Genomic DNA, 12,963 nt, shown 5'->3' with positions numbered 1-12,963 from the left:
GCTGCCCTCAAGGAGAAAACGCTCGCTTAGCTAATACAAGTATATTATATAACCAATTCTTTGTCATCTTCCACGTGACTATAAAAGAGGCCATGGCGGGGCTTCCCAAGGTTCAGGAAAAAAAAAAGAATTAAAAAAAAGATTAATTCCTCTATATTATTTGTATGGGAGTTCACCTTCACCACAAAACATCGCAACTTGCACGTCTATCTTTAAAGATACCATCCAGCCGCTCGCTGTCTCCGGCTCTTTGCAGGTTTCAACCTAAACCTATATCTCATTGCACTGCTAGAACGCCGTATACCAATTCCACCGCAAAGATGAGCGAGATCACCCACCCCACCATTAAGGGTATGTGTTGAAACATTACAGATATCCAGGCCCTTAATCACACAATAAACAGAGCTACCTCATTCATTTATCCCAATTCCATGTTAATTTGCTAATCGAAATGCGCTGTTGCCTCTATAGATGGATGGTTTTCTGAAGTCTCGGACATGTGGCCTGGTCAGGCCATGAACCTCCGTGTCAACCAGATTCTTCACCATGAAAAGTCTGATTACCAAGACGTCCTCGTCTTCGAGAGCAGTGACCACGGCACTGTTTTGGTCCTGGATAATGTTATCCAGTGCACCGAGCGAGACGAATTTTCGTGCGTTGTGCCGTCTACAATTGTTCTACAATGATGTTGTGCTGATATTACCTGCAACAGTTACCAGGAGATGATCACCCACCTCGCCATGAACTCCCACCCCAACCCCAAGAAAGTGCTCGTTATCGGTGGAGGGGACGGCGGTGTCCTTCGAGAGATTGTCAAGCACGATACTGTCGAAGAAGCCGTGCTATGTGATATTGACGAGGTCAGTTACCCCGCCATACGAAACTGCCCCTCAATTGACTGGCTCAATTGACACTGAAAATGAACATCACAGGCCGTCATCCGAGTGTCTAAGAAATACCTCCCCGGAATGAGCGTCGGATTCCAGCACCCCAACGCCAAGGTCCACGTCTGTGACGGTTTCAAGTTCCTCGAGGAACAGAAGAACCAATTCGACGTTATTATCACCGATAGCTCCGACCCCGAGGGCCCAGCCGAGGTTCTGTTCCAGAAGCCATACTTCGAGCTTCTACATGGCGCTCTCCGTGAAGGAGGTGTCATTAGTACTCAAGGTTGTTCGTCGCCTCTCCGTCCTTTATGAGTCTCGTTTGCCCTCTGCTTTCATTCACTTCCTTTGCGCTTCGGATTGAGGCGGTATCCTGACTTTATTCTGCATTTCAGGTTACACTTCGCCCGATCCCTTTGTCGACTTCTATTTCTTTCACTGTTTTCTTCTACAAAGAAAGTAACTTCCTCCCTAATTACAGACCAGGCTGACCATACAAACCATTTTACTTCCCGAGTATCTCACTAGGGAAGTAAACATGTGTGCTTTCTACCTTTAGCTGAAAACCAATGGCTCCACCTCTCCATGATCACCGAGCTAAAGAAGCTCATGCGTGAGGTTTTCCCCGTCGTCGAGTACGCCTACACCACTATCCCAACTTATCCATCAGGCCAGATCGGCTTCCTAGTCGCCTGCAAGGATGCAGAACGCAATGTCCGCGAGCCCCTTCGCAAGTGGAGCAGAGAAGAGGAGGATAAACTCTGCAGATACTACAACCAGGAAATCCACCGTGCTAGCTTCATTCTTCCCAACTTTGCTCGAAAGGCTCTCGAGTAAATGCGTCAACTGGGTCTCTAGTTAAGTTTTTAACTGATAAACGGGTTGATATTCCTTTTTGTCTATCCTTCCTCCCAAGGTTTCGTTAACATCGGAATAAATTGGGTGAAAGGGCCAACCAAAGTTAATTGAGGGGTGGTGTGCCTCAGAGGTACTTGGTTATAGCTAGAATTGAACGCCCCGCTTGTTGCATGGGCTAGTAGATTCGCAGAATAAATTCATTAGGAAGAAGGCAGATATTACCTTCGATTAACACAGCGAACAATCCAATCTACGATTCTCTACACACTTACTCTTCTGTAAAATGAAAGGAAAATCATTATATATTCAATTTTTCTCGTCTGATCATGAAAAAGGGGTAACTAAACGGGATAGGGTGGTATGACTCTAGCTGTTGGAGGAAAAGTAGTAAAAAAACCTCTTTCGTTAACTAGTTAACAGGGCCCCTGCCCTCTTTAACTGTTGTAAATATAATATGAGTGAGGGAGGAGACTTCTTAAGAAAAGACGAGAGGCGCCCGAAAGTTGCGTGCGATTGTCTTAAATGAGTTGCTGGAAAGCACGGTTGATTGGGGAGCGGACGGTGACGCCCTTGTAGAAGTCGATGGTAGCAATGGCACGCTTGCTGATACCCTCTGGAGTGAATTCGAATTTCTATAGAGGAAATTGTTAGTACAGAGGCACGAGTGAAATAATGACCAGTATGAGTGAAATCTTACAGCATAGACCTCCTTGTATGGACCAGATGCACCGAAGCGGTTGAGACCGAACTGTTCGTGCGAGTATCTCTCCCAGCCAAGGGTGCTCATGACTTCGACGCTAAGAGATGGGATGCCATCTGGGATAACGCTGAGTCTGTACTCCTTGTCCTGAGTATCGAATACTTCGAAGCAGGGCATGGAGACAATGCGGGCGACGATGTTGTGCTTCTCTTTGAGGAACTTGGCAGCATCGATACAGATACCGACCTCAGACCCAGTACTGACGATGGTGATGTTAGCATTCTCAGCCTCAACAGCAACGTAACCACCCTTGAGTGCCTTCTGGATGGTAGAACCCTCGAGCTGTGGGAGGTTCTGGCGGGTAAGGGCAAGGATGGAGGGTGTGCTCTTAGCGGTAAGGGCGGAGTAGTAAGCAGCACTGGTCTCGTTGCCATCAGCTGGACGCCACACCATCAAGTTGGGGAGGGCACGGAAGTGAGCGAGGGTTTCGATGGGCTGATGTGTTGGGCCATCCTCTCCCAATCCAATTGAGTCGTGGGTTGCGATGTAGATAACGCGAACGCCGGACAAAGCGGACAGACGGACAGCTCCGGCGGCGTAGGAAACGAAGTTGAGGAAAGTTCCAGCAGCTGGGAGCATGGTGCCGTAGGCAGCCATACCGTTCATCATGGCAGCCATGCCGTGCTCACGGACACCATATCTGAAGTAACGGCCAGACCATTCACCAATACCAAGGCATGGTGGCTGGAAGTCAACGGCCTTCTTCCAGCGGGTGTTGTTGGATCCAGTCAAGTCAGCGGATCCGCAGACAAACTCTGGGATAACATCGTAGATCTTCTCGATCACGGCCTCAGAAAGCTTGCGGGATGCAATGGCTGGGTCACTTGGAGAATAGACGGGCAAGCATTTCTCCCACCCCTCTGGGAGCTCACCGGACAAACGACGCTTGAGATCGGCATGCTCCTTGGGGTATTCTTGTGCGTATTTGGCAAAGAGGTCGTTCCATTCCTTCTCTTTAGCGGCACCCTCAGCAGAGCGGCGGTGGTAGAGGTCGTAGACTTCCCGAGGAACGACGAAGGTCTCTTCAGGGTTGAAGCCAAAGGCCTGCTTGAGCTGCTTGGTGTCATCAGCTTTGAGGGGGTTGCCGTGAACGCCACCAGTACCCTGAAGAAGGGAACCGAAACCGATGGTGGTAGTGACCTTGATCATGGAAGGCTTGTCGGTGACTTCCTTTGCCTTTTGGATGGCGGCCTCGATGCCCTCCAGATCATGGTTACCGTCCTTGACGTGCTGAACGTGCCATCCGTAGGACTCGAAGCGCGCACATACATCTTCAGTGAAAGCACACTTGATATCACCATCTGGTCATAAGTTAGTAAGTGAAAATAGATCGTTAAAAAGAGAGAGAGAGAGAGAGAGAGAGAGTCAATTGCATACCAATAGAGACATGGTTGTCATCGTATAGGCAGATTAGGTTGCCAAGTTTCAGATGGCCGGCAGCACTGGCAGCCTCGCTGGCAACACCCTCCATAGCACATCCATCACCGAAGATGCAGTATGTGTAGTTGTCGAACAGGTTGTATCCTGGTCTGTTGAACACGGCGGCAGAATGAGCCTGGGCAACAGCAAGGCCAACAGCATTGGCAATGCCCTGACCGAGAGGTCCAGTGGTGACCTCAACTCCAGGAGTGTCGTGAGCTTCGGGGTGACCGGGAGTGATACTGCCAAGTTTCTATCCGTGGCAATTAGTGACCGAACTGAAGATGGAGGAAAACGAGAAATTGGGCAGGGAGGGCCAAAACTAACCCTGAAGGCTTTCATATCATCCATGGACAGGGCATATCCGAAAAGGTGGAGGAGGGTATATTGTAGAACACAGGCGTGTCCATTTCTATGGCCACCACGTTAGCTGCCATCCTGCTTCCAACTCCCACCAATTGACGGCCATTCTCTCCGGTAAAGGTGCATGAAGGGAGGCTTGACATACGAGAGAACGAAGCGATCTCGGTTGGGCCAGTGTGGGTTCTTTGGGTTGAAGTGCATGAACTTGTTGAACAGGACATGAGACGCCGGAGCAAGTCCCATAGGTGCTCCGGGATGTCCGGAGTTGGGGACTGCGGTCGCATCAACCTGGAAAAGAGTCAATTAGCATCAATTTGACGTCTTCTTGACGGTGAAGGTGCTCTGGAGGGGCTGGAGGGGCTTGGATGGTCTCTGCACTCAGGGTCTTCGCTATCAGGCCGATGCGGGGTGTCATAGCCCGTCAATCATCAAGCGCCAGAACGCCGACCCAAGAGCCCACGTCTCCAGACAGAAATCTGTTGTATCTCGAGTAGGGAGTACTCACGGCCAGGATACGGATGGTGTTGATGGCCTTCTGGTCAACTTCTGAGTATCCCATGATGGCGAGTGTGAGTATCGAACTGCTCTATGCGGGGTAGTAAATAGCGGGTGTTCAGACGCGGCTCCGGTACGAGCTTTGAAGCTGGAATCAGCAAAGGCTAACGAAGGCAAAGAAGAAGCTGAATATCCGAATACCTCTCAACGACAGCAGCAGGCTTGTGAGGATATAAGATGGACTGCAAGAAGATGAAGAAGAGGAAGCGAGAAAAATGTGAAAAGTCGAAAAGAAGTTGAAGTCGCATAAAACTCTGAAAGTTCCCGGAAGGCGGACAAGGGGGGTGGGGCCTGGGAGTTAAATCGCGCAGGATAAATTACAGCGGTACCAGGTTCATGGTAGGATAACGCGGGCGATCATTGGGGACTGCGGTGTATGTTACGGGGCAATACGACTAGTGCGGTGCGTTTTATTGGCTGCCCTTCTATCAAACCTGCTCCACGCGGTTTGAACAATATCCATCCAGCAACGAGACGGCGACGGCGACGGCGATGGCGAAGGGGAAAAAACGGAGAACAGAAAGATACAAATGGCAAGATGGCGAAGATGACGGCGGCAGGCAGGCTTTGTGCGGGATTCAGGCCCAGGTTCGACGGGCGGCCGGCCCGGGCAGCTTACAAAGGGCCGTCCAGCGTGTAAGTTCTCCTGTATAACCGACCACGATGATGAACCTAACTATCGGCCGGGATGGTCAAATAAGGGAATGCGGTCAAGGGGCCGTCGAAGAGTGAGTCAAGACGAGATATTATAGACGAGACAGACAAAGACAGATACGCAGAGAGAAAGGGAGCTGTTGGGAGGCTGCGAGATGTTTGAGTGGCGGCTACCAGTCCACCAGAAGACCACTCGCTGGGACAACCAGTTTCGTGCCCACGAGTGGAAGATCTGGCATTGCCAATAGCATATTCCTCATTAGTATATGCTAGCTGTATGCACTTGACATGCACAGCTTGTTCGTCCAACTCGGAGCTGAAGCCGCAGTCAATCATATCGAGCCTTCGCCGAGCCCTCATCCTTTCCTCTGCTTGCGTGCGCTGTCCTCTTCACTCAACCTCCAACATGGCCTCTCCTTGTAACGGAGCATATTTCTTTTATACGGGCAGTTGTCGATGAGCTAGGGTGCCAGCGGTCCGCGACGTCATACATGCTCCGGCTAGTCATGTATGCACCGTCATAGCGCCCCAGTCCCACATGAAGAACAGGGGGCCCCTTTATCCCTGACCCATCTTTCCACCTTGCTCCGACCAACCGGAATTCCCAGGTGCAAAGAGACTGGAGATTCATTGGCTAAATGTGGGCTGATGATGCTCTTCATCTCTTTGACATGGGCTGACATCAAGCGGTCTCTGGCGTTGGCGATTCCGTACGGGGAGTACAGATCTTTGAACGGGTGAACTTCAAAGGAGCCGTCGATGCAGCAGCTCATGTTTAGGGAGTTCCCGTGCATAATATGCAATGCACATAGTATCCAATGGCTGACCTGCGATTTACCGCGAGTCATTTACATACAACTCAATTGCGGGCTTAGGTGTCTAACTCCGTGAATTTACTAGGAAATATATCAAAGGACGAACTGGATGAAAGCAGAGCAGTGGACTCTGTGCCATTCCGCAGTAGTTATTCCTGGCCTGCCTCTGGAATAAGTTACTACGCTCTGTTAACTACCTAGCTCAACTATAGATTTATGCTTGCTATTATTACAGACGATAGCAGGGGAAGAAAGAAGCACGCGAAACGAATAATGCCAAAAGCAAGCAAAACCACAACAATTAACTCAGACAAAACACCCCAAGACCCAACACTGTCGAAGACCCAAACCGCACCAAAAAACCATTAACTAGAAAATAATCTAGTAAATTGGTGATGCCCAACGTATATAAATATATATACTCCGGGCGTATGATTATTATTTAAGGATGCGCCATTGTTTTTCTTTTTTTATTTCTTTTTTCTTTGTTTTTTTTCCCTTCCCCAGTCTAACGCGCGAAAAAAAGAAGAGGCCGGCTGGATGGCTGGAGGAAAGTACGGAGTACTGCCTTACATCACGGAATGCTGACCCCAGCCACTCGTGACAGAGACATTGAAGTTGGTGGTTCCCTGCATTGAATCGAGGTTATGAGGCATAACCATAGCTTCAAACGGGTTCAATGGTGGTGCACAGGTGTGGATGTGGCCATTACTCCCTTCATGGGTGTTCGAGTGACCCTGAGCCATGTGCTGATCTCTCATGTCCATGCCCCTGCCATCATTATATGCCGATGGGGATTCCGCTGGAGTGCCCCCATTCGCTGGATTGGCGCCATTGTGGCTGGTATGTGGATGGCTGCGTGGAATAGCTGTTCTGGGAGCCGTAGTCCATGATTCTTGTGGCCATCCTTGCATACTATCCGGAGATGAGTGTAGGACGGGCATGCCCAGTGCTGGTGTCGACTGTTGGGATGGTGGATAGTTCGAGGGGAGGGTATTGAATGCACCCGGAGCCTGTCCGCACTCGCCGCCGCTGTATATTCCAGGGAATATATTGCCATGTCCGCCATCAATGTCATTGAGAGCATGGTCCCATTCGGTCATCCCCACCTGAGGGTTATATCCTGGCTGCATCTGTTTCTTATTATCCTTCTTAACCTGAAGGGGAACATAGCCAAGATTAGACTGGCCAGAGTGCATGCCCGGATGGACCTGGTGGTGTTGCATCTGGTCTCGCTGGTCATAGGAGCTGCTGCTATGAGAGCTTGACGACCGAACGCTGCGTGACATTCTGGGTGAGGATGGTCTCATGTTTGCCTTGCGAAGGTCATCCCTCATTGGCGTTGACACGCCAGGCTCAGAGGAGAATGACAGGCGAGATCTCTTCAGCTTCGACACGAATTCCTGAACGCCGCCGCTGGCTGCTCGGTCAGGCATTGGTCGGTCAGAATCCGACACTAGATTTATCAAAGACGTAAACTCCAGTGCAGCCTCAATAGACTCATTCTCCAGTAAAGAGACGGTAGCTGTCAGGCTCTTCTGAGCATCCTTAACCAACTTGCTATCCCGGCCCAGCTGAAGGTTCTGCCAGAGCAGGCCAAGACCAGAAATCAGAATCAGTTCGCGTTTGTTCATGCATAGCGAAAGGCTCATTCGTCGGTCCTCGAGCAGCCGGAGGAGTTGAATAATGTGTTTAGCTGAGTCCACAAGGGACAGCATGGATGGTGATGAGCTGTCGGACGAGCCGAAGGAGACCGCTGGCCGGCGGATCAGGGTTCGAATGAAGTAATAGACAGTTGACTAGTGCCGGAGGCTGGTTAGCTTCTGCGCGCCCTTCCAGTGACAACCAGTCAGCGCCTTTGAGAGGTCGCTCTATTACAACTTACCAGCAATATTGATCGACTGCTTGCAACTGAGGCATTGGGCTTGTCGAGGAGGAATGTGAGCTGGAGGTGGGCAGGGAGATTCTTCAACCACTCGTCCAGATTTTCTGCCAGCGAATGGACCGTGGAGAGGGAGATCTCATATCCTGCAGGAGAAGGATAGAGGTCCTCCAACACTCGATGGAGGATACGTGAGGCAGAGAACAGAGCCAGAGCGGATGACATCCTCGTCGACTCCTCTGGGATGGTTGGAACGAAACCCGTTTCCGTGACATTTTCATCGTCGACGTCTGCCGGATACTCTGTTGAGATGTCCGATTCAGCTAATAACACCGGCAGCCCTGTGAAGGCAGCTCCGAATCTACACGTTCAGAATCGTTAGAACGACGTGCCTGGCTCAGTTTTCTGGACATTTGCAGTGGTGAGATCTTACCGGTCAAGAGTATATTGACACCAGAATACCCTCTTCCGCGTTTCGCTTACCAGCGGGTTCAGGGAGAATCTCTCTTGGCTGTGGTGAAGGCCCAATTGAAGACAGATCGAAACACCAAGGCCCCTGTAGTGCAGGAGGCTTCGATAATCTGCCTTGATGGAATAATAGACTTGAGCAAGAACATAGCACTGCAACGTGGTCAGTGAAATGTCATTCGCAAGCATCTTCAACTTCGGTATCCAATGTCGTTCGAAGAAAAGGGGATCTTGTGGCACACGAGACTGTGATGAAGGCCAAAGGTTAGCTCAAACATGTTCGATTCAACAAGGGGGGTTACCCAAGCTTAGGTGTACCGTGGATGAGATGGCAGCAATGCCGAAAATCAAGTTCAACTGTGCAAACGCATGGTGGTCTGCTTCAATGGAGTCCGGGTTGGTCGTATATCGACTGTATAACTTCAGGATTTCTGGACGATGGACAATCGGGTATAGTGGTGCCCATTCTTGGAAGAAAATGTTCAATAGCCTATCCGACACGAGGCGGGGGAGAATGTTGGATGGAGTGATATCCTCGTGCCGCCGTGCATTCAACGATGGTGCACAAAGCAGGGCGTCTGCCAATGCAGTGGTTGGTGACTTGCCGCTCCTTTCAAGTCGAACAGAAAACGAGTCTATCGACCAAACATGTTAGTCGGATAATATACACACCCCCCTTACAAAGGCAGGGTAAGGAGGAAAGCTTGGTTTACCTATGAACGACCGTGTGCTGGAATGTCCAGTGAAGGATGTGTCGTCTGCCGGCTTTGAAATGGAGCGTGCCGACTGCTGGACATATATGAGATCCTCGCCCTCATTCCGTGATGCCTGAGGCGGCCGTGGATAATATCCGGCAGGTGAGGTTGAGATGTTCGACACTGGGGAAGAAGTTGCTTTTTGAGATGAGAGAGAGAACGATTGGAGCCTTGTCAGGACATCTATCCTCTCATCTTTCTCATCCAATAGAGACTTGAGTTCCCGTACTTCAGCTTCCAGGGACCGGACTCTGTCCTCCAGGGACTCGGTATATCCACGGGGAAACGCCCTTCTGCTAAGCTTATCACTCGTCTTGCATTCGAAGCCGACGTTTGTGCACTGCGAGCATGATGGCCGGATACCATCACATCGTATCTTCTTGCTCCGACACCGGTCACAGGCCTGGGCAACTCTGCTCTGTGAATTACTCCCGACCTTGATGACCTTCATGGGTAAGATGCCTGGCATGCTAGCTACCCTCTTGCTTTCACACTTTCGATCGTTGTTGGAATTCGAACACCGGTAGGTATTCCGAGATCAATAAGATGAACTAGGGGAGGATCGATCCTTTTGTTTCTCGAGGGACAGGTAGGCAGACTAAGGAAGAAGAGTCCAGCCCCCTTTGGTCCTTGTATATCTTGGTCTTGCTGGAGGAAGTAGTTCAACGATGAGCAAGGATGTGTGTTATGGCTCCTCAGCCATCGTGAGGGGTTTTTTTAAGTAGGTACGCTTCCACTATTCCTAGTTCTCTCTCTTGATTGAAGGAAATGCAAAAATCATATATAAGAATCTAGAGGGCTAATTAGACAGGAGCAGATCCGCCCCCAGAGATAAGTATATGGTCTTTTTAACACTTGCAAAGTCTGGCAAAAGCGTTAGGATGACCAGTTAAGACGCATTGAAGATCGTCTCCTCACCCCCCCCCCCCCAGTATACTCAGTCATCCATGGTTAACAAAAACCCGAGCTCTCTCTAGGTGAACCTAGTTCAATCTTCCTTTTTATTTGCTTTTTCGATTTCCTTAATTTTTTATTTTTCCTATTTATTTTTATTTTTATAGTTAATTTTGTATCTTTTCTTGCTCCAACCGACTCCTTGTCGTCTTCTTTTCCCGATTTGGCCATCCCCCTTTTCGTCTCCTTGAACACCTTAACTCAACTTCAATTTCTTGTCATTATCGCACCCACAGCCACCACCACTGCCACTACCGACGTCGACATCATCCTCCTCACTCCAAAATGTTCATCTTCTCCGTCAGGGCTCGAGTGACTTCGGGGACAGCATATCTGCCAAGACCTCGGGCGAACGGAGTCTCTGCGCGGCTCGGCAACGTCGAAACTTCCAACATCGAATATCCACCGGGAGGGACTCGGGACTAAAAGCAAGACCCAAAGCTAACAGAAAACGACAACGAGGGGAGGAGTAAAACAGACCCGAAGACGAGAAAGTCACGATGCCTGGCCGCAACTCAGCCCTCTGCCGTCCTTTTCTGGATCTGATGATCTGACCTTCCTTGCAGCATCCCTTGCAAGCACAACACAAGACCTGACCAGACCTGGAGTTCTTCCCTACACTCCATCAGATGCAAGAGCTGTCACGCTCACTGAAACGCTGTTAGTACTACCATCGACCGTTGCAGTTACAGTGGCTTCATGTGGCATGGCCACGGGCCTGGAGCCACGGCTTGGAGCCATGTCTCTCTTGAAACCACGAGGGACTTTCGTCGTGGGTCGATGATGGTGGAGGAGCGAGCGTACAAGACCATGAAGAAATGGGGATGGCAACATAAGAAAAGGGACTCCCAAGTTCCTGAAGAGGAGAGGGGAGAGCCAGAGAAAAAGAAAAGAATCGTGCGAATATCAGCCACGCCTTAGCCTGATCCTGCCCTGCTCCGATGCATGAGCGGAGAGCCCTCTCGTTAAGCTCGTCTCTGTTTGATGGAGAAACTTCATTCTGCCTGCACAGTCCCTCCATGACCTTTCGTCATAAAGCAAGCTTCCAACTTTCAACCAGTAACAGAGATGTCCACATTTCTTGATTTTTTAACCTTTTTGGGAACCCTTTTCCCTTAACCTTTGCGACTTGCAGAAAAAGACATTATCAGTCTCCATATATCGAACCAGGCCCGGAATCATCTCAATCTTCCCTAGAACATTGGGTCTTCCCCTGTTTTACCAACGACACGAGAGCTTAACCGTTCTTTTTCGGCGCTACCTTAGTCGAGCCACGGGCCCTGTCTATCATCCGCAGTGGCGCTCCTACCGTTCTTTTGCTTTCCCGCGGCAAATCCCCATAAAATAACGAGGACCACAGATATTTCCCGGAAAAGTAGGGCTATGCCCGAGCTAAGGCAGGGAGCAACGATCTTGTTGAGCAGAATCCAACGCTCTGTTTCTGGGACATTATCGATATACAGATACACTCCCAGCCAAGACACCGAGTTACCGGCATCGGCTTCCCAACTTATTATAATTATGCCAGACGCCAGACAAACAACGGCTGCAGAGCGATCTGCACGGTTCGTGCGCCATTCTAGACGCAAGACTTCCTTGCATTTATCACGGGCATCGCAAGGTTTGGCTCCTTCCCTCGGCTTAACTGAGCCTCCCTCTTTGACATCGAGTTGCTGCGTTACGCAGCAGGTGTACTCTTGTACAACCTCACTGAGTACAATGTATGCACAGCGTTAGAGTGAATGAAGATGAGAGAGAAAGAAGGAGGATTGGGGAAAACTGGAATTTGATGGATCACCTCCCCAACCAAGGGCCTAAAAGGACCTTGTTGGTGTTGTTCAAGGCTGAATCTCACCTACACTAATATTTGCTCGCCTGATTTTAAGTTCAACCGTGTCGGAAACGGTCCATTATCCCCATAATTGGGCAGCGCAGGAGAGGTTGGAGACCCTTGATTTTTCTTATGAGCCAACCAGATCCTAGGGCTATCGCACCTTCAGGGGAAGGTCAAAAATGCCACTGGAGACACCTCGAAAAAATAGCTATTAGGACCGCGAATCCCTAAACAACAAGCATGGAGGAGCACTTAGGCCAAACAGCCAGGATGGATTCTTGTCTCGTCGACAGCCCGCCACCCCTTATAAGGAAAATGCGCCGTTCACGGAACACTTTCTAAAGAGGCTAGATAAGTAGATCTAAGGAATCACGCGAAACGTGCTTCTCCACGGGCACGGACTGAAGAATATCCTCTCGTTTTCCCAGATATAAATACCCGCTCAAATTCACCCGCTTTTGAGTTAAGAGGTCGTCCTTTTCCGTTTTGGTGAGTGTGGAGTACTACAGGCTAAACTTGCACCCTCATTTTACATACGAACAGGAACTTCGCACCAAATTAGGCTAACGGTGAGATCTGTCTGTATCGTCCAGACAAAGCCCCCTAACTATGTATTTCCTATTCGCTATTAATTGACGAATACTAGCTTTCTGGAATAACCTATCGAACACGCCAAGCTACGCCTGGAAAAACGAAAATGCCCAATAAACGGGACGCTAAAATATTCCATACGGGAATATCTCGCATGGATGACCTCGAGGG

At 49.8% G+C, this 12,963-nt stretch overlaps 4 protein-coding genes across 4 annotated transcripts; 2 read left to right on the top strand and 2 right to left on the bottom strand.

Annotated features, from left to right (window-relative positions):
* Positions 1-320: 320 nt before the first annotated feature.
* On the top strand, positions 321-1,199 carry TRV_01334 (uncharacterized protein; the record flags this gene model as incomplete). The annotated part of the gene is made up of 4 exons (XM_003024457.1): positions 321-351; positions 472-652; positions 713-860; positions 933-1,199. 4 exons carry the CDS (start codon positions 321-323, stop codon positions 1,197-1,199), a joined length of 627 nt encoding a protein of 208 aa, XP_003024503.1.
* A 270-nt stretch (positions 1,200-1,469) lies between these two features.
* On the top strand, positions 1,470-1,721 carry TRV_01333 (uncharacterized protein; the record flags this gene model as incomplete). Its single annotated transcript, XM_003024456.1, has 1 exon — positions 1,470-1,721. One exon carries the CDS (start codon positions 1,470-1,472, stop codon positions 1,719-1,721), a length of 252 nt encoding a protein of 83 aa, XP_003024502.1.
* Positions 1,722-2,260: 539 nt separating this feature from the next.
* Positions 2,261-4,843, bottom strand: TRV_01332 (dihydroxy-acetone synthase, putative; the record flags this gene model as incomplete). The annotated part of the gene is made up of 6 exons (XM_003024455.1): positions 2,261-2,374; positions 2,440-3,803; positions 3,880-4,174; positions 4,249-4,333; positions 4,430-4,572; positions 4,745-4,843. The coding sequence occupies 6 exons, from the start codon at positions 4,841-4,843 to the stop codon at positions 2,261-2,263; spliced, it is 2,100 nt and encodes a 699-aa protein (XP_003024501.1).
* Positions 4,844-6,877: 2,034 nt separating this feature from the next.
* On the bottom strand, positions 6,878-9,882 carry TRV_01331 (C6 transcription factor, putative; the record flags this gene model as incomplete). Its single annotated transcript, XM_003024454.1, has 5 exons — positions 6,878-8,107; positions 8,194-8,551; positions 8,624-8,904; positions 8,977-9,293; positions 9,372-9,882. The coding sequence occupies 5 exons, from the start codon at positions 9,880-9,882 to the stop codon at positions 6,878-6,880; spliced, it is 2,697 nt and encodes an 898-aa protein (XP_003024500.1).
* Between the last annotated feature and the right edge of the window lie 3,081 nt (positions 9,883-12,963).

The sequence above is a fragment of the Trichophyton verrucosum genome (genome assembly GCF_000151505.1).
Source record: "Trichophyton verrucosum HKI 0517 chromosome Unknown contig00111_1.f1.exp, whole genome shotgun sequence".
Taxonomy (NCBI): domain Eukaryota; kingdom Fungi; phylum Ascomycota; class Eurotiomycetes; order Onygenales; family Arthrodermataceae; genus Trichophyton; species Trichophyton verrucosum.
Note: the sequence above shows the minus strand (reverse complement) of the source record. Positions and strands in the feature narration are given on the sequence as shown.